The sequence below is a fragment of the Gobio gobio genome (genome assembly GCF_949357685.1).
Source record: "Gobio gobio genome assembly, chromosome: 12".
NCBI classification, from domain to species: Eukaryota; Metazoa; Chordata; class Actinopteri; order Cypriniformes; family Gobionidae; genus Gobio; species Gobio gobio.
Genome location: NC_137105.1, coordinates 3,108,894 through 3,134,751, shown reverse-complemented (window position 1 = coordinate 3,134,751; position 25,858 = coordinate 3,108,894). Strand labels below are relative to the sequence as shown.

The following is a 25,858-nucleotide window of genomic DNA, read 5'->3' as shown; positions in this document are numbered from 1 at the left end:
AAATGCTGGGTTAAAAATAACCCTAGTTGGGTTGAAAATGGACTAACACAGCAATTGGGTTGTTTTAACCCATCAGTTGGGTTAAATGTTTGCTTAAAACAACCCAATCGCTGGGTTAAAACAACCCAATCACTGGGTTAAAACAACCCAATCACTAGGATAAAACAACCCAATCGCTGGGTTAAAACAACCCAATCACTGGGATAAAACAACCCAATCGCTGGGTTAAAACAACCCAATCGCTGGGTTAAAACAACCCAATCGCTGGGTTAAAACAACCCAATCGCTGGGATAAAACAACCCAATCGCTGGGATAAAACAACCCAATCACTGGGATAAACAACCCAATCACTGGGATAAACAACCCAATCGCTGGATTAAAACAACCCAATCGCTGGGATAAAACAACCCAATCGCTGGGATACTGGGATAAAACAACCCAATCGCTGGGATAAAACAACCCAATCGCTGGGTTAAAACAACCCAATCGCTGGATTAAATCAACCCAATCACTGGGATAAAACAACCCAATCGCTGGGTTAAAACAACCCAATCGCTGGGTTAAAACAACCCAATCGCTGGGATAAATCAACCCAATCACTGGGATAAAACAACCCAATCGCTGGGTTAAAACAACCCAATCGCTGGGATAAATCAACCCAATGGTTGGGTTAAAACAACCCAATCGCTGGGTTAAAACAACCCAATCGCTGGGTTAAAACAATCCAATCGCTGGGTTAAAACAACCCAATCGCTGGGATAAAACAACCCAATCGCTGGGTTAAAACAACCCAATCACTGGGATAAAACAACCCAATCGCTGGGTTAAAACAACCCAATCGCTGGGATAAAACAACCCAATCGCTGGGTTAAAACAACCCAATCACTGGGATAAAACAACCCAATCGCTGGGTTAAAACAACCCAATCGCTGGGATAAAACAACCCAATCACTGGGATAAAACAACCCAATCACTGGGATAAACAACCCAATCACTGGGATAAACAACCCAATCGCTGGATTAAAACAACCCAATCGCTGGGATAAAACAACCCAATCGCTGGGATAAAACAACCCAATCGCTGGGATAAAACAACCCAATCGCTGGGTTAAAAGAACCCAATCGTTGGGATAAAACAACCCAATTGTTGGGATAAAACAACCCAATCATTGGGATAAAACAACCCAATCGCTGGGTTAAAACAACCCAATCGCTGGGTTAAAACAACCCAATTACTGGGATAAAACAACCCAATCGCTGGATTAAAACAACCCAATCGCTGGATTAAAACAACCCAATCGCTGGATTAAAACAACCCAATCGCTGGATTAAAACAACCCAATCACAGGGATAAAACAACCCAATCGCTGGGATAAACAACCCAATCGCTGGATTAAAACAACCCAATCGCTGGATTAAATCAACCCAATCACTGGGATAAAACAACCCAATCGCTGGGTTAAAACAACCCAATCGCTGGGATAAATCAACCCAATGGTTGGGTTAAAACAACCCAATCGCTGGGTTAAAACAACCCAATCGCTGGGTTAAAACAATCCAATCGCTGGGTTAAAACAACCCAATCACTGGGATAAAACAACCCAATCGCTGGGTTAAAACAACCCAATCACTGGGATAAAACAACCCAATCCCTGGGTTAAAACAATCCAATCACTGGGTTTAAACAACCCAATCGCTGGGTTAAAACAACCCAATCACTGAGATTAAACATCCAATCACTGGGATTAAACAACCCAATCGCTGGGTTAAAACAACCCAATCGCTGGGTTAGTCCCTTTTCAACCCAACTGTAAGTTAAACCTAAATACATCTAAAATGAACTCACTGTATAGGAATGACAGGTTTCATTTCTTTGTTAATTAAAGTTCTATGTGCATTGATTGAGCATTTGCTCACTAAAGATAAATTCAATACACACTGCACATACAATAAATGTAACAGGGGTATCCAGGATCGCAAGAGCAAACAAGGATCTAGATGCAGCAATTTATTAAAAGAAAACAAACCATAAACAGAATCCAGGGAGTCCATGTGAATGGAAAACACACACACACACACACACACACACACGCACACACACACGCACACGCACACGCACACGCGCACACACACACACACACAGCTTTTTCATGGCTTGGCGTAATGGTTTTTATACTGTTAACTGTCTAATCTATCCCCTTACACTAACCCTACCCATCACATAACACTTTCTGTATTTTTACATTTTCAAAAAACTTATTCTATAAGCTTGTTTACACCTACCCCTAAACCTACCCATCTCACACACACACACACACACACACACACACACACACACACACACACACACACACACACGCGCTTTTCAGATGAGCAATGTTCCACTAATCGGCTGGAGAGCAAAGGTAAATATGTTTATTTAAAAATAAAGCATAATGTATATTCTGAAGGCTGGCATTTACTCAATGGCTTCACAAACATCTTTAGAGAGCAAACCTATGTTTGTGGTTTGTGGTTGTAACCACTAATTAAAATGAGTGGCATTAAATGCATTCACTTTCGATTTAAAAGTTTGCAAGCAAACATTACGAAGCCAGGCCTGGATTATAATTGTTCTGAGCTTGGAAATACTCCTAAATATAAAATCTCATACAGAAAAGCACTCAGTGGTAATAATTCTTCAAGCAAGCCATACATTTTAATGAGGTCTTTCTTTATTTGAGCAATAAAGCTGAATAAAAGACACTGTAAGTTATTAACTTCACTGAGTAACTCAGGCTAGTACAAAGGTAAAGTGAACATTTAGAAAAAAATACAGCAATTCTAATTAGTGTAAAAACCTTTTCCATATCGGTTTAATAAAAGTCAGAAGCAGATAATCCCCCAGAATGTGAAGAAAGTGTATCCGGATTAATACGATCAATATAGATTTAAGAAACATTAAATGCACATGTACATCAGGTGGTAAAAGAAAAACGCTGATTCCTTTAGAACACCATCTACATTTCTAATGTGGCGTTCACACCGGACGCGAATGACGCAAATAATTTGCGATATTCACTGCACAACAGACGCGAATTCTCCTCATGGGCGGGGCTTCTGCCTGCGGCTCGTCTCGTTGAGAAATGTCTGACATGGGCTGCGTTTACACGTCTTTTTTGTTAAAATACTACTGTTAATGTGAGACAAAACGTAGTTTTAAGACTTTTTCAGGCGATAATGTAGTTGTTTAAAGCTCAAATTAGTGGTTTATTTATAAAGAGCGCCTATTTGATCATTTTATCTGGTGTTTTTGAAGTTGTGAGCTCCAGTGGATCAGCGGCGCTCATTAACCCGGCGAGAGCAGCCTTTCCTCGGCCAGTCCTTCTGCCGCTGGCTCTGATGTCTCTGTGGCGGCTCCAGCTATAATTCGTCTTGTGTAGATGTAACGGCCGATCTTTGGTCTCATGGATCTATAATTTGTTCCCTGGCAAATCGTTTAGGCTGAGGGCAAAGTGAAGTTTCATGACTTTTTTATTTTTAGGCTATAACTTTACGTTACCGTTGTAGCCGACTAGCACTGACTTTGAATGTTTGACTGAATTGTTTGCTTTATTTCATGTATAGCTTATTACACCTTATACTTATGTATTATTGATCAAACATAAACTTGCATTTAACAAAATGAGACTGGGTTGTTTCATGTCTTTTAATGTTATCACAGTGATAATCATATTGTCTGAACCAGATATTAATATACAGATATTCTCCTCATTGTTGTCCCTACTAGAGCAAGCTCCTGATTGGTTAACGCGGCGCGAATATCCGCCAAAGTTCAGATTTTTCAACTTGAGCAATTCGCGCGGATCACGCGTTCAAAACGCTCAATTTGCGTCGCCTCATTCGTGCGAATCGCGCCGCAGAATGCCTATTCGCGTCTCTGCATTGACTTAACATGTAAATCACTCGTGCGAATCGCGTCATTCGCATCCGGTGTGAACGCACCATAATAATTATTAATGTTACTAATTTTCTTGTGATGTTATCTTAAAATACTTTGATGGATAATTGTGTTATATAATGTCGCACAGTGTTTAGGAGTGTGAGCTGGAGCTGAAAGAGGTTCTGCTGTAGCTAAAGCTGCTGAATTTGGAAGAGGAAGAAGGGGATAAAGTGTAGTCCACGCTGCCCCTACGGGATCCGCTTCGGGAGCCTGAGGCCGATCCTGGATTGGACAGGTTGTAGGGGCTGCTGATTCCACGGGATGAAACCGTGGCGGCGGGAAGCATGCGGACACCCGTGTTCTCCTCGTTCAGGCAACCTTCCAGAGCCTCCTTGTAGGAGATCCTAAGCTTGGTCTTGGGGCAGGTCAGGGTTTTGGGGTGGTGACGGGAATCCTGGAGCCTCTGAGCCGCTCTCATGTCCAGCCAGCCGAGCTGCATCGCCTCCTCAAGTGAACGTCTGCACCCGAGCTCTGGGTCGAACAACCCGCCGGTTAAATACTGGAATTCGAGGAAGCGCTGGCCAGCCTCGTACGGAAGCCACTTTTCTTTGACTGCCTCGGCGGCGGACATCTTACGTTTGGATTTCACATCTTCGAAACCAATGTACGCCTTCTGGGCAGGTTTTATCCTGTTAGCCATGTCCTCATCGAGGACGCCGAGGCGGGTTGCTTCCTGAATAGAAACGCGGCGACCGTTTTCAGGGTTCACAACCCCACCGGTGCAAGCTTGCGCCTCCAGGAGTCGTTGTGCCGTGATGGAATCGAGGATTCCTCGCTTCAGAGCGTCACACACAGTGATCTTCTCCAGCTTCTCGGTGTCAAAAATCGCTCCAACTGGATTCTGTTCCTCAACTATTTCCACTAATGGGGTCAGTTTGACTGACATGCTGGCAATATGCTTGGAGGAGTTTGTTGAGGATGGATCTTGGTAAGTGGAGATACTCCCGACTGCTTTAACCGTTTCGGTTTTGATTGTCTGACTTTTCATGCTCACCTGGGATGAGAATGATGAGGCGGAGGAGCTGAGGGGTTTGCCGAGGGTCTTTGCCTTGTTAGTGATCATATCTGCTAACTCAGTGAGGGTGACACTTCCTGAACGATATTTATCAAAGACATCTTGGGTAATCACTCCCTTAGCAAGCAGTTCTTTCAAGTCGTACTGAATGCCTGTTTGCTTGTCCATTATAGCAGTACTTGTTGAGCCATCAGCAGCAGTGATTACGGTTTCTTCCCACTCGCACTCTTGCTGAGACAATTCCAGAAAGGTCTGGTAGTCTATGAGTTCCTTCTCGTAGGCTTCGCGCACCGTCATTTCTTTGTTAGTTTCTGGATCAACTATCAGCACCCGTCTCTTCCTCGTGGAGTTTGTCTGCTGCTGCATCTTTTTCTTATCATGAAGAGGTAGAAGCACCAGTCCCGTCTTCTGATCCGCGATGCAGCGGCTCTTTAGCTGCAAGTAGGTCAAATTGTCCTCTGTGTTTGGGTCGAAGAAACCCTTTGTGTCATCTCCTTCGTCTTTTAGAATCTGGTTCATCTCTTCACCAAAGTAGCCTTTTTGGTACGCCACATCTACATCAATTCGATGACTGTGTTTAGGGTCAATGATGCCACCGCTAGCAATCTGAGCCTCCAGCAGGCGAATGCCATGACCTTTCTCAATGAGACCACGTTCGATAGCTTCAAAAAGGGAAATCATCTTGTTGGTGCCTGGGTCTTTATACCCAGTTACTGCTCTCTCTGCGGACAGAAGCTTGTCTTTGAACTCCACACCCACCAGTCCTCTTTTACAGGCCTCCTCAACTGTATAGTACTCATTGTGAATGGGATCAATCATGAAACCTGAGGCAGCCTGGGCCTCCAGAAGCTCCAAGCTGGTGCCTGGTCGCAGAAGCCCGCTCTTCATGGCCTGGTAGATAGTCAAGGTGCAGTCGTTGGCCTCGTCATAAATCCCAGCAATGCACGTTGACCCTCGGAGATAAGCCCGAAGCCTGTGTTCAATGTCTTGGCTTGTAATCTTGCCCTCTCTCAGATGATCCACGTCCGAAGGTTCCAGCAATTTTGCATCCACCAGATCCGATACGTTAACTTCGCCACGCAATCCCTGTACGGTCATTGGTTTCTCTGGAGCTGGAAGCAGGAGCAAGCCAGTGCTGAGGTCAGCCTTGCATCTCTTCTTGATGGTAACATAGCTGGCATGTAGACCAGTGTCTGGATCAATGTAACAATCCGGTCTGGCATTTAGAGCTTGATAAAGATCCTCATCAACAAGGTCGCGGTCCATGGCAGTGTCTTTGGAGAGGTAGACGCTAAGGATAGGATCAAGGATGCCTCCCGCCGCCTCTTGCGCTTGCAGGAGACGCAGAGCTGTTTCCCGGTTGATTATTCCTTTTTTCATGGCTTGGCTAGCTGGAAGGAGTTTTGCCGTTTTGGGATCCCTGAACCCAACACAAGCAGCCTCTGCAGTCAACAGCTGCTTCTTGTCAGCTTCATCCACGAGTCCATTCAGACAAGCCTCCTCAACTGTCATCTTCACATTATTTTGGGGATCTATGATGTACCCTGTGGCAGCTTGAGCCTCCAGCAACATGTTTCCACTCTTGTCTGAAATCAGTTGTTGTTTCTTGGCCTCTGTGAAGGATATCTTGTCTTTAGGTCCTGCTTCCAGCCCCGCAATGGCTCCTGTGCCTTTAAGATTGAGCCTGATGTCGACGGATACATCCTGAACAGTCCGCTGGCCATTCATCAACTGCTCAAATGTCACCTTGTCAATCACACCGCAGTCACGCAGCTGCTGTGCCGTGACCTTCTTGCGGACACCTTCGAAGACCAGTGAGGAGTCGTCGGTTTGGTCTGTTTGAGTGTATTTGGCAGCACCGTCTGGTTTCTGCTGCAATCTCATCAACTCCTTCTGCTGCGAGTCTTGAAGTGCCTCCATCTGTGCCCTCTCGAGCTCCAACTTCTGCAACTGCAGCCTGTAGCGTTCTTCAGACTCATTCAGATGCGTCCTCAACTTCTCCATCTCGGTGTTGACGGAGTTAAATAGGCTCTCCAGGCCAGAGCGCTCCGAGATGTGCTTTCGAAGTTGCTCCTCGTGAGTCGCACACTTGCTCTTCCACTGGGTAAAGTCCTTCTTGATCCTCTCATTATCCTCCTGCAGCTGTGATTTGAAACGCAGTTCCGACTCCAGTGAGAGTTTGATACGGGCTAGCTCGTCTTCCAGCCTTTTCAAGCGCGTAATTTCCTGTTCCATTGTTGTCATCTTCTTGAGGAGACCATCTCGTTCTTGCTGCAGATCGCTGCATTGAGATTGGGACGTCTGGATCATGGAGGAAGTCTGCAACAAAAAGGCAAAAGATAAAATGAGTGTTCTATCATTTAAAATATATTTCACAGTAGCCACGTTTCCACCGAAATTACCCAGAAGAATTTGTCCCAGGAACTTTTTTCCCCCAGACCTGTTGCTGTCTGCGTTTCCATCGCGGTCTAAAGTACCGTGACGGTTAAGCAAATTAGTCCGGTGACATAGGACTGCGTGCAATTTTCCAATTCCCACTGGATTACCTGTCGGCCCATTGGTCATATTTTTTTAACTCCATTGCTGAATCGAATAGCAAACAACTCTTACTGCATGCACCACAACAGACTTTTACAAATGGTGGTTGAAATTAAATGCTGCGTGGAGTAAACCAAACCAAAGTTTAGTCCCACCCCCGAAAGTTCCTGAACTTTGGAAAAGTACTACCTCACGTGCAAGGACTTTCTGAGGGGGAAATTTAGACCCTGGTCCCTGCGGTCGAAACCCCACTAAGTACAACCCCAAAGCCCCTAGTTCCTGGGGAAAGTTCCTGCGGTGGAAACGCGGCTAGTATTCAAGTTGATATTTCAGTATGTCTTTTCAAATATGTCAAAGATTTATTGCATTCATTGTCAATTACAAAACAGAACTGATTGGTTTTCAAGCTAAGTACATGGCTTAGCTTCTAGAGGAGGGATAGCCAAACCTGCTCCTGGAGGGCTTCCTTACTGCAGACTTCAGTTCCAATTATGCTCCCAACACACCTACCTATTATTTTCAAGCAATTCTGAACACCTTGATTAGCTGGTTCAGGTGTGTTTGATTAGGGTTGGAGCTGCAGGATGGTAGTCCACCAGGACCAGGGATTGCCATCCCTGTTCTACAGGATCAAAATCACAGAGGATGCCCGAAGAGGCTAAAGTGATGCATCTCAAATGTGGTTAGGACAAGACTGTACAAATACATTAAGTGTCACCCGAGGCCCTGTTTACGCCTGGTATTAAGATGCATTTTGGTTGACGATCAGAACACAAGTGGACGATGCTAAATACAGTTATAAGCAGTGTCTAAAATGTCCACTTATAGGGTCTAAAAAGTCCACTTTTGACCACTTCCAGAGCTAGTCGAAAACGCATTGCTTTTGTAGTGTAAATGCATGTGGTAGAACAGCCACTAAAAGACGCCTACTCTCCGCCTACTGACCTAATGCATAAACATTATGGGAAGCGCGCTAGACAGACGGGATTTACACCAAAGGCCGAAGTATAGACCAAAACCACTTTTTGTACCAGGCTATAAACATATTTTTTTCTGCTGTAAAGTTGGGTATTTTAACATGGGGGAGATACAGATTTGCCTCCCTTTTGGAGCCAGTCCATGAATTGCAGTTTAAGTCACTTCTGTGTTGGATTCGAGAGAGGCCGGGGGAAATTGCCGCTTGGAAAAAACCCTTACATTTACCCACCCATGGACAGGACAGAAGTGGTTGGAAGTGGACAAACCAGGTATAAACGGGTATGTGTCTGCCTCATCTACTTGTGATCCGATCGACCAAAATGCATCTTAATACCAGCTATAAACAGGGCCTGAATGTGGTTGGTTGTGATTGGATGCTGTTGCTGACAACACAAAAAAGCGTGCAGCGTGGAAGCTTTCTAAGGTAATTAAGATGCAAATCTGATTATTCTGCAAGGTGTGGTGCAGAGATTGGTCAAACATACAAATTAAGACATGCAAAATATGGTGCAGATTGCCATATTTTGCATGTCAAGACTATCCAGTAACAGAATGCAGAGATGCATGCAGCCAACTACATCTAAATCTACAGATTTCAAGGATACAACTCGAGAACTCTGGTTTCTAGTTATCCTAGTACCTCTCTGGCTTGTTTTTGTACATTTTCTATCTCCAGTTGCAGTTTTTCTCTCTCGCGTGTGAGCTGCCGCATGAGCCTGTCGTGCTCTGCACCGGCACGCTGACTGGACTCGAGCTGCTTCTGCAAAGCCGTGATTTGCTCGGCCATTTCCCGATTTCCACGGTTTTTGTCTTTGAGCAGCTCCTCGTGTTCTAGACGCAGGGAGCGCAACTCCTCGTCCAGGCGGAGGCGATCTTTGGTAAGAGTTTCGGTGAGCCTCTGCAGACGCTCAGATTCAGCCGTGCTTATGTTCAATGCGCTAGCCTTCTCTTCCATGCTACGGTGAAGGGCCTCGTAGCGCTGGTTGGAGTCCTGGACGCGCCCTTGCTCCTGCGTTAGCTGTAGTTTCAGAGTGTTCATCTCGGCTTTCAAGGCGGTCAAGCTCTGGGAAGAGGCTTTGTGCTCCTTCAAGGCGCGGTCTAGTGCCTCTTGAAGTTGCTTGCATTCGCCGTCCGCATGTTTCGCCTCAAGGCTGGTCTCTTCCTGGCTCTTGCGCAGGGTGTTGATTGTAGTGGTGTACTCACGCATGGCCTGGCTACTCTTTTCAAGTTGCGTCTCCGTTCTCCTGCGCTTGCTGGCCTCCTCTTCGGACACTTTCCGCTGTTTCTCCAACTCACTTTCCAGGCGCTTCAGCTCCTCCTGGAGCTCTTGTATGCGAGTCTGTAGGCGTGTGATGGTCTGTTCAGACCGGCTCTTTTCAAGGGCATGTGCCTCCAGCTCCACCCGGATGAGGCTCAACTCTTGGTGGGAAGAGTGAAGCTGCACCAACTCCACGTTAGACGCTTCGTTCTTAGTTTTAAGCTCGGCCAACTCCCCCTCCAGTCGCCTTGTCTCAGTCTCTAAAGATCTTTTCAGACGCCGCTCCTCCTCAAGAACGCGTGTAAGTCGGGTGATCTCATTGCTCTTCTCCTGGAGTGTCCGACTAGAGCTCTCCTGTACCTCCCTTGTTTTGTTGTCTGCTTCCCGTTTCTGACTAAGCCCCACCTGGACTTGAGCTTCCAGCTCGTGCCTCTTTCGGCCTTCCTCTGTATTTAAAGCACTAAGTCTCTGCACCTCCTCTTCCAAGTGTCTCCTCTGGACCTCCTCTTGGCTGAGGGAGAGGCGAAGCCTTTGCAGCTGCTCCTTCAACTCCCTAGATTCCTCCTCTAATCTTTCAAACTCCAGCTGCATGGAGGCGGAATCGCTTTCCTTCTGCTGCGAAAGCTTTTGCATGCTGGTCTGAGTAATGAGGATTTGAGACTCGTAGGTCTGCTTGACCTCTCTTATCTGTATGCTGTGCTCCTGCCTTACCTTTGCCAGCTCCGTCTGCGCCTCCTTGGCGCGCCGAGCCTCGTCCTCCATCTCCTTGCGTAAACGCTCCACCTCTCTGGTCCGTTCAGACACCGTCTTCTCCAGCTCCAACTTGGCCCAGCTGGCCTGCTCGAGCTCTTTGAGTTTCTTGCGCATGGTTTCGTCGTGTTCTTCCTGCAAGAACGTATAGCGCTCTTCCACGACCTTCTTCTTCCTCTCCATCTCTTCCAACAGCTGTTTGAGGCGACGTGCTTCATCCATAAGCTCTTGAAGACGGCTTTTAGAAGAGTCCAGGCTGTCCTGTGTGGCCATGCACTTCAAAGTCTCCGTCCTCTTGACCTCTTCCAGAGAAAGCAGGTGTGTCTGCGAGTTATTCAGCTCCCGCTGGTATTTAAGGAGAGCCTCCTGCAAAGCGGCATTAGCGGCGGTTTGATCGTTAATGGCGTCTTTCAACTGCAGATTCTCCTCATTGAGCAGGTCAAACTTGGTATTCATGATCTGCAGAAAACACAGCATAAAACGTTACACTTGACTTGAGTTGATTAAACTCTACTAAAACCATTTAAAGACACTAGAATTTGAAATCATTTGAGGTGTGTTCACAGAAGCAGGGAAGCATGAAAAAAATCTGGTTACAATTTTTTTCTCTTGATAGTCCACTTTAGACACTTTAGGGTTAGTATCTGGTTATTACCCAGTTTTTGTAATTATTATAGTATGTGCATGGGGAAAAGTACTGTAAAATACAGTGCTAACAAAAATGCTAAATGCTATTTGAGATTGACTGCACAATTTGGCAAAAAATAGTATAATATATATATATATATATATATATATATATATACACACACAATATATAAGAAATATATATTATGACTATAAAATAATAATAATAACAAATAAAACTTTAAACAACACAATTTATTATTTCTCAAATACAGTGATACAAATAAAGTGAAATATAATAATAATAATAATAAATATAAACATTAAATAAAATACGAAATTTACTATTGTAATTTCTCAAATACTATTTTTTTATTTTACAGCAAATTATTACAATAATAATATTTCTTAATTTGTTTAATGCTTTTATTTATTATTTATTATATTTAACTTTAATGAAATTATTTGAAAAATAATATCAAATAAAAACAGTAAAATAAGCAATAAAATAAAAACCATTGAGTATTTGAGAAATTACAATAGTAAAATTTCTTATTTTGTTTAATATTTTTATGTATTTATTGTTAATATTATTTGTATTATTATATTTCACTTTAAAATAAAAGAACAGAGTATTTGAGAAATAATAACAAATAAATACATTAAACAAAATAAGAAACATTACTTTTCCCCCCAGGCGCTATTTATTTTTATTTGACAGTGAAATATTACAATAGTAATATTTCTTATTTTGTTTAATGTTTTTATTTGATATTATTTCTGAAACACTCAATGTTTATATTTAATCTATTATGTTTTTATTTATTATTATTTTTACTATTATTAATATTATTATTAATAATGAAATATCTCTCTGTTTATCTTTTTTTACTGCAAAATATTACAATAGTAATATTTCAGATTTTTTAAATATTTCTGATTAATTATTATTATTATTATTATTATTATTATTATTATTATTATTATTATTATATATATATATATATATATATATATATATATATATATATATATATATATATATATATATATATATATATATATATATATATATATATATATATATATATATATATATAAAAATTAAATTTAAAACAAAAAACACTGATAATTTGAAAAATAACAATAAAAACTAAACTATTACAAAATAATATCAATTGTAATATTGCACTCTAAAATAAAAAAAAAAAACAGAGTTTTACAGTATAACTGTAAGGGTTGAACACAGGTGTATCCACAAACCTTCAGCTCTTCCATGTTCTTCTGGGAAGCCATGAGAAGTTTGTAGTAATCACTTGAACGGGTGAGCAGTTCTAAGTAGTGTGCATTTAGAGAAGAGACCTAGGGGATGAAGACAAGTATGAAAAATATGATACTATAAGTGTGTGTGTGTGTGTGTACCTCTTCTGAAAAGAGGGAAGATGGCGACTGAAGCACAGTCCTTTTGATGGAGTGTGTGTGTGTATGTGTGCTGGGAGAGTGTGTGTGTGTGTGTGTGTGTGTGTGTGTGTGTGTGTGTGTGTGTGTGTGTGTGTGTGTGTGTGTGTTGGACAGTGTGTACCTCTTCTGAAATGAGGGAAGATGGCGACTGAAGCACAGTCCTCTTGATGGAGTGTGTGTGTGTGTGTGTGTGTGTGTGTGTGTGTGTGTGTGTGTGTGTGTGTGTGTGTGTGTGTGTGTGTGTGTGTGTGTGTGTGTGTGTGTTGGACAGTGTGTACCTCTTCTGAAATGAGGGAAGATGGCGACTGAAGCACAGTCCTCTTGATGGGGATGTTCAGCAGCGTCTCCAGTCCGGCCCCGTATGACGATAACTCAAGCTCATAGTTCTAGACACACACACACACACACACACACACACACACACACACACACACACACACACACACACACACACAGGTCATTTATGAATTAACCACTTCAGCTCTGCAGCATATTTTGATTTTTTTTAGAGAATAAGGCCTATCTGAATTTAAAAGAGCGCCCTACCCACATACATTGGAGTAAATTGATAAAAATGGTCTCATTTTACACAAAACACTCTAAATTTTAACACAGTCATGGAATATTGCATATATTATATTGTAATTATTCACAAATTTATGATAAACATATATAAAAAGTCATTTTTGGATTTAATTTTTAATTAATTTGTTATTTGAAAATCTATAATTTTTAATCTGTTTGGTCTTCTTCCCTTCAGAAAGTTTCTGTGGATTCCACTAGGTGTCAGTAAACAGGGGAAAAAAATTATTTTCTTGATATCTCCTTCCAAAAAAAAAGTTAGATTAATCTGTGCAAACTATCTAATAACTCTAGCCTGACGTCGTCATACTCAATTCTAGTCAGAATATGAGTCTGATCTGCTCCGTTGGGCTGTGATTATGGGGCGTGTTTCAACCGAACCAGGAAAGACCTCAATTGGATAGACCTACAACCAATCAGAGCAACGGAGCGACGCATAACGTTAGTTGTCAAATGTCAACAGAACTCAACTGCACTGTGTTGCCAAGTCCGCGGGTTGAAGCGACCCCAAATATGGGATATACAGACCCAGGAATGCGATTTTTAGCTGCCAGCCCTGCCAAAATAACACATATTTTACCCCCAAATGCCTTTTTTCCCGGAGAACCCCACCTGGAAAGCTATTGGGCTTGTTTTTGGCTAGTTTTGAGGAACGTTAGCAATTGGGCGGTTTTGTTGTAAAAGCTTGGCATCCCTGTACCTGCACGCACGCTGGAATAAGTAGCCTAACGTTAGAAGAAAAAGATGAGTGTAAACGATCTTTGCCGGTGTTGTAAAAATAATAATTTAAGGATACACAGAGTCCTGACCAACACGATCATCATTTCTGAGAGAAACAGTAGGTGAATGCATATACAACAAGTTCTCCGTTTAGGATTAGAACAAACTCAACCCAAGCGCCTTTGATGACGTGGATGATTACGTTACTGTTGATCATCTGTCCATCATCGTCTAAAGCCGCCCTGACAATTTCATTGGTCCGAACAGTTTCTGTTCAGGCATAATTACTTCTCTACCGATCAATTCCAGACCGAACTGCCCGAGTAAAAATGTTGTGGGCGGGGCTAAGTTCGGCTGGCATCCAGGCTATAATAACTCCATTGCCGCTGGGAAATCGAAAAGAAGGCTCCGCCTCCTCAACATTGTAAAGGGAGATCTCAGGCTCTGATTAGTCTAGAAGCATGATCGACATGTCTATAGAGAGCTGAGATACTCAGCTTTTTTGACGTATGATGCAATACGTGATGACGTCATCAAAAATCACGGCTAACAAAGACGATCAAAACTAAGGATAATAAGAGTATTTGTCTGCATCACATGTTTTGATCTGGACATCGGTGACGTATCACAGTGTGGTTTGCTCATGCTCGCTCACACACATGTGAAAACGGTCTCATTTTGAAGAAAACAACCTAAGGAACGAGCAGATATAGCGTTTGAGGCTATTAGCTCCACAACACGTTACTGATCCGAACAGGAATATGACTCATGTGTTCGCTTGTTCAAAGGAGTCATTTCCATCTTCGTGATTCTTTTGATAATAACGTTACTGTAAAGTGTTGGATCGGTGAGATAAACTGCACAGTGATATTCTTGAGGTTAAGAGCTTTCATTTGATATACGACTTGTCTATTTTTGGTGAGATTGTGTGATATAAATATGAAATTTAATATTATTCATATGATTTTCTCAAGGGGGGGGGGGGGGTCAAATTCAGACCGTATTATCTTTTTCTATGTAACATAAATGCAAAAGTGATTGGGTTATGAAGAAAGCTGAGGTTCTGATCTTTCAAACGATACCATATATGTCTAGTTTTGTGCTGTACAACTTATAGGTTTTTTCAAATGATTATGATGATGCAATATTGGCATTTCATACAGATACAACTTTTGATCATCATTGGAATCACCATTAATTGTTAGTTCATGCTAACTAATGTAAACCTCGTTGTAAGTGTTCCCATAATTGTTGTGAATTGGTTAATAGGGAAGGTGACCTCAGGCAGAAGCTCATCTCAGAGATGGGAAATGCTGATATTCCTCCATCATTGTGTGGAGTGGAGGAGGAATACCTTGATGGTGTTGGTGCAGGCGTCTCCATCTCTCTGCACCGCCTCCAGCAGCTCCCGCTTCGCCTTGATGTCAGAGTTTAGAGCCTGCACACACACACTCAGTTCACTTCTGGACTAAAACTACTCACACTAAAGGGGAAATTAATTAATGAAACCATATACACTTTGGGATAATAAAGATTTTTTATGTTTTTACAGAGTCTCTTCTGCTCATCAAAGCTGAATTTATCATCATTACTGCAGTCTTCAGTGTCACATGACCCTTCACTGATCACTCTCATATGAGGAGCCTTAAAATATGGTCTTAAAAATCTATCTATCCATCCATCCATCCACTCATCCATTCATCAACCCATCCACTCATCCATTCATGCATCCATCAATCCATCCATCCACTCATCCATTCATGCATCCATCAATCCATCCATCCACTCATCCATCAATCCATCCATCCATTCATTCATTCATCCATCCATCATCAATCCATCCATCCACCCACTCATCCATTCATCAACCCATCCACTCATCCATTCATCAACCCATCCACTCATCCATTCATCAACCCATCCACTCATCCATTCATGCATTCATCCATCAATCCACCCATCCACTCATCCATCAATCCATCCACTCATCCATCAATCCATCCACTCATCCATCAATCCATCCACTCATCCATCAATCCATCCATCCATCCACTCATCCATTCATGCATTCATCCACCAATCCATCCATACATCCACTCATCCATCAATCCATCCATCCATCTATTCATTCATTCATCCATCCACTCATCCATCAATCCATCCATCTATCCATCCATTCATTCATTCATCCATCCATCCATCCATCCATCCATCATCAATCCATTCATCCATCCATCCATCTATCCATTCATCCACCCACCCATCCATCTATTCATTCATTCATCCATCCACCCATCCACCCATCCATTCATCCACCCATCCATTCATCCACCCATCCATCCATCCATCTATTCATCCATCCATCTATTCATTCATCATCCATCCATCCATCCATCCATTCAATCATCCATCCATCCAATCATTCATCATCAATCCACCCATCCATTAATTCATCCATCCATTCATCCATCTATTCATTCATCCATCCATCCATTCATCCATCCATCCATTCATTCATCCATCTATTCATTAATCTATCCATTCATCCATCAATCCATCCACCCATTCATACATTCACCCATTCATTCATTCATTCAACCATTCATTCATCCATCTATTCATTCATCCATTCATCCATTCATTCATCCATCTATTCATTCATCCATTCATCCATCCATTCATCCATCCATCTATTCATTCATTCATCCATCCATCCAATCATGTTTTGATCCGTTTTCCATCCCAAAATGACTAAAAATACTAAAAATGAAAACTAAAAATCCACCTCAATGATACTAAAATAACAGGTGTCTGTAGTCTTTTGGGTGATTGTTACTCAAGCTCACTTTCTGTTGGTGGAGGAGTTGTGTGTAAGCGGTGAGGTCATCAGTCTTGAGGGACTGCTGAGTGTCGATCTGCCGCTGAGTGTCCTCGATCCATCCGCTGAGGCGAGAGCTGGACTGCAGGTATCGCTGAAGCTGCGGCAGGTAAGAGTCCAGCTCATCAAACCTGAGGAAAAACACCGGCATTAGCGAATCCTCCAGCGCATTCAGGCCCCAGCTGGAAGAACAACATTATGCTGACGCGGTCATGACATGGATTTCTTTTTCGGAGAGTCTATATACACTAAGTGCAAATAACCCGCCTATTTACACTAACTCCGCCCACTGGTGTCTGATTGGGCCAGACAAAATTACGGAAGACACTGGTTTGTCAACAGCGGAGTGGCAAGGCGGCAGGAAGTTTTGGTGCAAATCGACTCGAGTTTGAATCCACCTTTTGCTGAACTCGCTCTACTCCCTTTTCCCATCACATAACAGATCGGAAGGGCCTTTAATTTGAGTAAAAATTTAGAAAATATTCGAAAAGTGGGAATAAAGTGTCTAACGTGTGTTTATCGGTGAGGGGTAGGTTTAAGGAGGGTCATCCATTTAAAATTAATAACATACAGTTATTAATTACTGTTATTATTGCATACCGTTTAATGTACAACAACACTGAGGTGCAAATATCGGCCGCTATTTACAAGTATAAATAGTTTCTAACTACTATTTACATTTATTGCAAAGAAAATACTGCTATTTTTACATAGTGTAAATAGATTATATCACTATTTTCATTGATCTAATGCTATTTGCACTTAGCTATCGCTAAATAAAATGTGCTGTTCTCACTTAGTGCAAAATGTTCCTTCAGGTTCATAAAGATTTTTGCATGTACACGACACAAAAATCAAATATATAGGCAGAAAAATTATTCTTTTCAACCTTCATTCTGAGCCTCTGAAATAATGCACGGCTCCATTATAGGGGCGGGTCTAATGCTATTTCATGCATTCTTACTTATTGACACTGTTCAAGAGTTGACTCTTGTGATAAACATGGACAGCCTTTATAAAAACGTGTTGGACGTGTGTATTTCTGTGCCAAATACACTCCCTCAGGATTCGAACAAGTTTCGGAAAGTTGTTTCGGAGTATGGCCCTGTATGACTTCATAAAGGGCGGAACTCCTTATATGGGCAGTTCTCCCGGATGAGCGCACACACACACACACACACACACACACAGAGCGAGAGCAAGAGCGCGTCCATCACTGAGGTTCGTTCGGGTTACAGGAGCCGTCTGGCGTTGTGTTTTTAGACACAAGATCAACAATGTCACTTAAGAAGTGTGTGTGTGTGTGTGTGTGAGGGAAAGATCACCTTGTTCAGCTTCAGTGTTAAGGGAACAGTGAATGCAGTTTGTGTTTCTGGAGTTCTGCAAGTGTGTGTGTTTGTTCCCGGTCATGAGTGGAAACCGCAGCAAATGTGTGTGTTTTGTTGGCAATCGGCGCCTAAGTGCATTCAATGTGAACAACACCAACGTATAGTGTGTTTGTGTGTGTGTGTGTGCTCATGACTCTATAGCTCCGCCCACTGCACGCCTCCACGAGCTCGGCTGTTTTCAGAAAGAATCGGTACAGTGTATCTGTCTTATATAAATATGATAAACTAAAGACTCTTTGTGAGATATGAAGGATCAACACTACTCTATAGATACCAGTCCTTCCAGAAAAATGCGGCTTTTTTTTGTGATTGTTGCGGGCAAAAATCCTTGATTATGCGGCACGTTTTCTTAAAAAATGCGATGAAAAATGCGGGATATTTATGCAATTTTATGCGATAAAATTGCGGGAACTTACAAAAACTGCGGTTTGATGAGAAAGAGAAAAAAAGCACTACATCACAGAAAGTGCTGGAATATTTAAGTTCTCATCTTGTTTTATTGAAGACCTTAATAATGGCTCAAATTTACAAAACATTTAGTCAATCAAGTTCTGTAGCTTTACAAAAGGAATATGCTACAACTTCTGAAAAAATGTATAAATAACTTCCTGTTTTACAGATGTCGCTATACAAAACAGACATTTGAGTGCTTCCAATGCACAAAGTGCAAACTCTTAAAGGGTTAGTTCACCTAAAAATGAAAATTCTGTCATTAATGACTTCCCTTTATGTTGTTGGACACAAATTAAGATATTTTAGTTGAATTCCGATGGCTCAGAAAGGCCTCCATTGGCACAATGTACACTCAAGACCCATAAAAGGTAGCCTACTAAAGACGTCATTACAAAGTCCATCTCATTACAGTGGTTCTACAATAACTTTATGAAGCGACGATAATAGTATTGTGTGCAAAAAAAAATAAATAACGACTTATATAGTGATGACTGATTTCAAAACACAGCATCATGATGCTATGAATCACCGAGTCGATTCATGATTCGGATCGCGTGTCAAACTGCTGAAATACGTGACTTTGGCGATCCAACCCGCTGAATCGACTCATTGATTCATAACGCTTCAAACCGCTGAATCAACTCATTGATTCATAACGCTTCAAAGCTTCATGATGCTGTGTTTTGAAATCAGTCAGCACACAGGGAAACTGCTTTGCTCTTTTGCTGTTATTTTTGTTGGCCAATGGGAGTTTGTGCTTCATCATGGTTTCACTGGTATCTATGGTTTCTCCACGGGGTTTGAAGCTTTTCGATGACGTTCGCGTCGGGTAATCACGTCACTTCAAAACGTTCCCATGGCAATAGGCGGAAATGGCGGCTCTTGTGTGAAGTAAACGAAAATGTTTCAACTTTCTGCTAATATATATGACTTTTTTTGCAACGAAAATGCGGGGATTATGAAATCATGATAGCCCCGCATATTTTGCACGCGGAAATAGGCAATTTATGCGGCGAAAGTGCGGCGTATTTGAAAAAATGCGGCCCCCGCATGAATATGCGGACTTTGGCTGATAATGCGTTAAATCACGCGATCGCATAATTGCGTTTTTCTGGAGGGACTGAGATACCCAAGATTAACATGAGACTGACACAAACTGTTTGTGTGTTATGTACACTTTAAAGCTCGTCAATAAACGCCCACTGTTATGATTGGCTAACGTCATTGCACAGGAAACAGTATCAACGCCCACTCACTATTGTGAAAACATCATCCATAACATCCATTTACAGTGTGTGTTGCAGATCCCATACAGTCGCCGCTTCATCGGTCAACAAAAGTTTCTTTGAACTCTCTATTACACTGAGCCTCAGTCAAATGCTCCGAACAAACATATAATCCTAAAATGCCATTCAGATAAACCATCCACTTGTTCCTGACTCAGGGATTTCTTCTGAAGTGTGTACAGAGACTCAAACCAGCTGTTTAAACTGGACCGTTCTTTCACTCTTCCGTGTGTCCTGTTGTCGGCAGATGTCAGAAGCTGAACACACATCTGTATAGTGTATCAGCGTCCGTCATTAAAATGGGCTCGGTTTGCTTTTGATGCGAATGTCAGCTGTTAAGCGACTGAATGCTGTTATAGGGCGGGGCCTATGGTACGAGTGGGTGGGGCCTAATGGTGTGATGATGTATAACTATTCGTCAATGTCTTGCTCTGGAGGCGGTCATATGCAAATGTGCTTCCACGTGTGACATCACAGGTCACCCAATATCAAAACGAGCTGTTTTTGGAGCTTGATTAAATAAATGCGTTGTTTATAATGAAGAAGATATGAAACTTGCAGGATGTTTTAATGGTTCATAGACCTATGTCAGATTTCTCATGTCATGACCCCTTTAAGGAAAGCGTATCTGACCTGGTGTTGATCTGCATCTGGATGCGTTTCCAGCGGTCCGACAGCTGGTTGACGTGCTCGGCGTACTGGGAGATGTTGATGATACACCTGTAGCGGCCCTGATCCATGTGATCGTTACACTGCTGAACTTTATTCAGATCCGCCACCAGAGAATTCAGCACATCCTGCTTCTGCTCCAAATCACTGCGCATACTCTGCATTTGGAGGATAAGTACTGGATAAAGTCATTTCACTCGGCGGCCATCTTTGAAACGCTCTAAGGCGTGCAAGTGCAGCCATAGATAAACATAATAAAAGCTAGATGTCTCGTCCGCACTGCTGGCCAATGGAGGTCGAGTCCACATCTGGCGGCCATCTTGTCACAGTCAGCTCGCTCACTCGTAACATTGTGTTTTAATGGTGCGTGTACTTTTAAAATAACCATAACTTGCTCAATTTTCTACCGATTTTCAAACTGTTTGGTTTGTTATAAACGTCAGAGATGTAGTTATGACACTGCATACTTATGAATAATTATTCATAATTTGTTCAAGCGTCCAGAATTATGATCTGCATGCATGCCAGCATTAATAAATCATTTGAGCTGTATGGTATGTCAGTAATGATGTCACCTGGAGCACTTTCTGGTATTTCTGGAGCTCTTCCGGGTCCAGAGACGCCGTCTCTTTCTCTGTCAGTCGAGCTTCATAAACCTTCACCACATCTTCAGCCTTCAGCAGATCCTTCAGCAGGGACTTCACCAGATTCAACCTGGAACAGACAAAAACTCTTTTAATATTCATATTTTATGGTATATTTTATAGCTGATATTTTTGTTTTGAATCTGATATCAGACATTTGATATAAATCATCTGATCCGGTCCATCAAGTTCCGAATAAAAACAGAAAATAACCTTTCATTTGTGAACCATTTCATTCACTGGATTATAGAAACTTAGATATATGTAATAACACAAAAACAACAGACGTGTAATTACCGTTCAAAAGCTTGGCGTCAGTAAGATTTATTCATATTTTATTCAGCAATGACGCAACAAATTGATCAAAAGTCACAGTAAAGACACTTAAAATGTTATAAAAGATTCTATGCTGTTCTTTTGAACTTATTATCCTGGTATTATTCATGTATATGTTATATTTTACTTTACATTAAAGTTTTCTGGACACTATGCATTTTAGTATTATTTATATACACATTTTTACTAGTAATTTTTAATGTTTTTTACAAATATTTCTAAATAGTTTTAATTAGTTTATTTGAGTTTTATTTTTGGTTTTATTTATTAAACTTTTAATTAGTAACTTATCTGATTTTTTCATCTGATATTCATCAAAGAATCCTGAGAAATGAAATGCATCACAGTTTTCAACTAAATTCAGCTTTGATCACAGGAATAAATTACACTTAACTATATACTCACATAGAGAACAGATGATCTACACTGGAATAATATTTCAAAATTTTTACTGTATTTTTGATCAAATAAATGACGCATGTCTATTTACACCAAGCGTGCCTTGTTGGCAAGTGCAATTTGCATTAGCTCCGCCCATGGGCGTTGGAACCATTGTAAGTGGGCGGGGCAAGACCCACTTTAATCATCTCTAATTCAGCGCATGTCTGTTCACCGACACCTAACCGATAAACACTTATTATTAAACACATGTTAGACGCTTTATTTCCACTTTTCTAATATTTTCTTCATTTTTATTTAAAATAAATGCCTTTCCGATCTGATATTTGATGGGAAAAGGGAGTGGAGTGAGTTCAGCAAAAGGCGGATTCGAACCGCGGGTCGATTTGCGTCAAAACTTGATGCCATGTGTCTTACTCTCGCCGGCTGCTATGACACTTGTTCACACTGCAGTGAGAGGAAAGCGCTTCTGCAGAATAAAACCGCAACCTGAGGGGAACGCGGATATGATGTCATCGACAGGCCACGCCCCCACACATCCCGGTTCCTCGGTTAAAATAGCATCTCACGATTTACAAATAGTTGGAAACATTTGGGATATTGTAAGTACTCAACTGAACAAAATATATAACACTGGCCTAGTGGTGTTTGGATATATTACTGAAGAAAATGTTACATAGTGCAGCTTTAATGTACAACAATACTGAGGTGCAAATAGTATCTGTCAAAATAAAGTATAAATAACATCTAATTACTATTTACACATACTGCAAAGAACTGACACTTTTACATGGTGTGAAAAGAATATATCACTATTCTAACTTAGTAAATAGCATCTACACCACTTAGTGTAAATAGCCACTGCCAATAAATGCAGCCTTGGTGAACATAAGAGAAAAATCTTACAGACGCCAAACTTTTAAACAGTAGTGAACCTTTACCATGAAATAAAAAGCATTTGAAGGGCGGCGTGTACCTCTGGAGATGTGAAGCCGTGTAATTCTCCAGGTCAACTAGTCTCTGGTTGATGACGTCCAGCTGATCCCGCAGGTATCTGGCTTTATCGGTATCCTTCGCGTCTTTGAGTTCCGCCTGAACGCCGTCTTGCAGGCTCAGAAACTCTCCCTTCAGCGTCTGCACGTCCTTCTGAAACACCTGAACACACCAATAAATCAACCTACACCTCAAACTTCCTCAGTCTCCACCTACTGGTGTAATGATACAATCTTTATTTGAAGCGTCAAGTCACTTTTAAAAGGGGATTTATGCTGCGTTCACACCAAATGCGAAAAGAGCGTCTGGCGCGAGTTATTTTAATGTTAAGTCAATGGAAAGGCGCGTTGACGCACGTCTGGAGGTCCTGCGGCGCGATTCCGCCTCATTCGTGCGTCTAGTTCGCACGAATTATGCGAATTGGACGCGTATTGAGCGTCTTGCGCGAGTGGTGCTTTTTGTGCATTCACGCGTTTGAAGCGAATTCGCGTCTGACGCCCAAGTTGAAAAATGTGAACTTTGCCGTCAATTCGCGCCGCGTAAACCAATCAGGAGCCTGCTCGCTACTGTCACATGGTAAAGTGAGGTGATGAGAAAAACTGCATAGTTTAAAAATACTACTATTGTGTCACAAAATGAGGTTTAAGACTTTTTCAGGTGAGAATGTAGTGGTTTAAAGCTCAAATCTGTGGTTTATTTATAAAGAAAATTGTGCATTTTTGGAGTTGTGAGCTCCAGTGGATCAGCAGCGCTCAGTGCTCATTAACCCCGGCGAGAGCAGCCTTTCCTCGGCCAGTCCTTCTGCCGTCTGCCGCTGCTCTGATGGCCTGTAGTGGTGCATCTTGTGTGGATCTAACGGCCGATCTTTGGTGTCATGAATCTATAATTTGTTGTCTGCCAAATAATTTTGATTGAGGGCAAAGAGAAGTTTCATAACTTTATTTTTTAGGATATTTAAATATACATGCAGTGAAGATAATGTAGGCGTTTGCTGGACCACATTTGTGTGGTTATTAATGTTTAATATATATTTCTAATGAAAATGAAAAGAGGCAGAGTGGTGTTTTATGACATATTTCTTCTGGAGCGCCTTGAACACGCGTCAATTTAGCTTCAAATGCTCGATTTATACACGCGTCCAATTCGCTGTGGACGTGCGAATGGATTCAAAATGTTCAAGCGTCCAACTAGAGGCGATTTAGACGCTCTATTCGCGTTTGGTGTGAACGCAGCATTACTCTATTGTGATCGCCACTGTAGACATCAGTGTTTACATCCGAGCTATAATAATTGTTTGTGTGAATACAGATTTGTATGCAGATCTGATGAGATTGTTGTGAGATTTATATTTAGGCCTGTCGCGATTGGTCGATTCAATCGACTGCGTCGACGCTGTGACGTGTGTGTGACAGCAGGAGTGAGGACGTGTGTGTGACAGCAGGAGTGAGGACGTGTGTGTGTGACAGCAGGAGTGAGGACGTGTGTGTGTGACAGCAGGAGTGAGGACGTGTGTGTGACAGCAGGAGTGAGGACGTGTGTGTGTGACAGCAGGAGTGAGGACGTGTGTGTGACAGCAGGAGTGAGGACGTGTGTGTGTGACAGCAGGAGTGAGGACGTGTGTGTGTGACAGCAGGAGTGAGGACGTGTGTGTGACAGCAGGAGTGAGGACGTGTGTGTGTGACAGCAGGAGTGAGGACGTGTGTGTGTGACAGCAGGAGTGAGGACGTGTGTGTGACAGCAGGAGTGAGGACGTGTGTGTGACAGCAGGAGTGAGGACGTGTGTGTGACAGCAGGAGTGAGGACGTGTGTGTGACAGCAGGAGTGAGGACGTGTGTGTGTGACAGCAGGAGTGAGGACGTGTGTGTGACAGCAGGAGTGAGGACGTGTGTGTGACAGCAGGAGTGAGGACGTGTGTGTGTGACAGCAGGAGTGAGGACGTGTGTGTGACAGCAGGAGTGAGGACGTGTGTGTGTGACAGCAGGAGTGAGGACGTGTGTGTGACAGCAGGAGTGAGGACGTGTGTGTGTGACAGCAGGAGTGAGGACGTGTGTGTGTGACAGCAGGAGTGAGGACGTGTGTGTGACAGCAGGAGTGAGGACGTGTGTGTGTGACAGCAGGAGTGAGGACGTGTGTGTGTGACAGCAGGAGTGAGGACGTGTGTGTGACAGCAGGAGTGAGGACGTGTGTGTGACAGCAGGAGTGAGGACGTGTGTGTGACAGCAGGAGTGAGGACGTGTGTGTGTGACAGCAGGAGTGAGGACGTGTGTGTGACAGCAGGAGTGAGGACGTGTGTGTGACAGCAGGAGTGAGGACGTGTGTGTGTGTGACAGCAGGAGTGAGGTGGTGTGTGTGACAGCAGGAGTGAGGACGTGTGTGTGACAGCAGGAGTGAGGACGTGTGTGTGTGACAGCAGGAGTGAGGACGTGTGTGTGACAGCAGGAGTGAGGACGTGTGTGTGACAGCAGGAGTGAGGACGTGTGTGTGAGCTCTGCTTCCACCGCTCACTAAACAATGGAAGCAGAACATTAAAATATATACGCGCAGCTCCGGAAAAAGAAAGCATCAGAAGTGCAGTGCGGCCGGGACTCTGACCTGAAGCACACACACGTTTTTCACTCAGACAGATCGCAACGCCAGTTTCGCGGATTATTGGGTTTTAGTGGTAAACAATATGTAAGAATGCACGTCCTGGCGAGTATTCGGCTAAACACAGTCGGATTTGTCTTTAGTGAACGTATACAGAGTTGAGTGAGAAATTGAGTGTTACAATGAATTTGGTCCGTGCAGCTCTTTTTTTTTTTTTTTTTTTTTTTTTTTAACCCTAAAACAATGATAAAACAATGAATAGTAAGTTCTGTCATATTATTCAATTAATTTTACAGTTTTTGCCATGGTATGGA

At 42.4% G+C, this 25,858-nt stretch overlaps 1 protein-coding gene across 2 annotated transcripts in view; it reads right to left on the bottom strand.

The window, feature by feature from the left end:
• Window positions 1-2,688: 2,688 nt before the first annotated feature.
• The window catches only part of dspb (desmoplakin b), a 73,605-nt gene continuing 50,435 nt past the window's right edge, over window positions 2,689-25,858 (bottom strand). Inside the window, exons 16-24 of one of the 2 annotated variants that reach the window (XM_079831911.1) lie at window positions 22,942-23,120; window positions 21,162-21,300; window positions 20,551-20,744; window positions 16,759-16,921; window positions 15,267-15,350; window positions 12,889-12,996; window positions 12,413-12,511; window positions 9,155-10,981; window positions 2,689-7,317 (exon numbers count right to left, since the gene is read on the bottom strand). In XM_079831911.1, the coding sequence (XP_079688037.1) occupies window positions 4,075-7,317; window positions 9,155-10,981; window positions 12,413-12,511; window positions 12,889-12,996; window positions 15,267-15,350; window positions 16,759-16,921; window positions 20,551-20,744; window positions 21,162-21,300; window positions 22,942-23,120 (6,036 nt within the window). In that variant the 3' untranslated portion in view covers window positions 2,689-4,074. The remainder of the gene's footprint in view (window positions 7,318-9,154; window positions 10,982-12,412; window positions 12,512-12,888; window positions 12,997-15,266; window positions 15,351-16,758; window positions 16,922-20,550; window positions 20,745-21,161; window positions 21,301-22,941; window positions 23,121-25,858) is intronic. The other variant, XM_079831912.1, reaches the window with a different exon arrangement.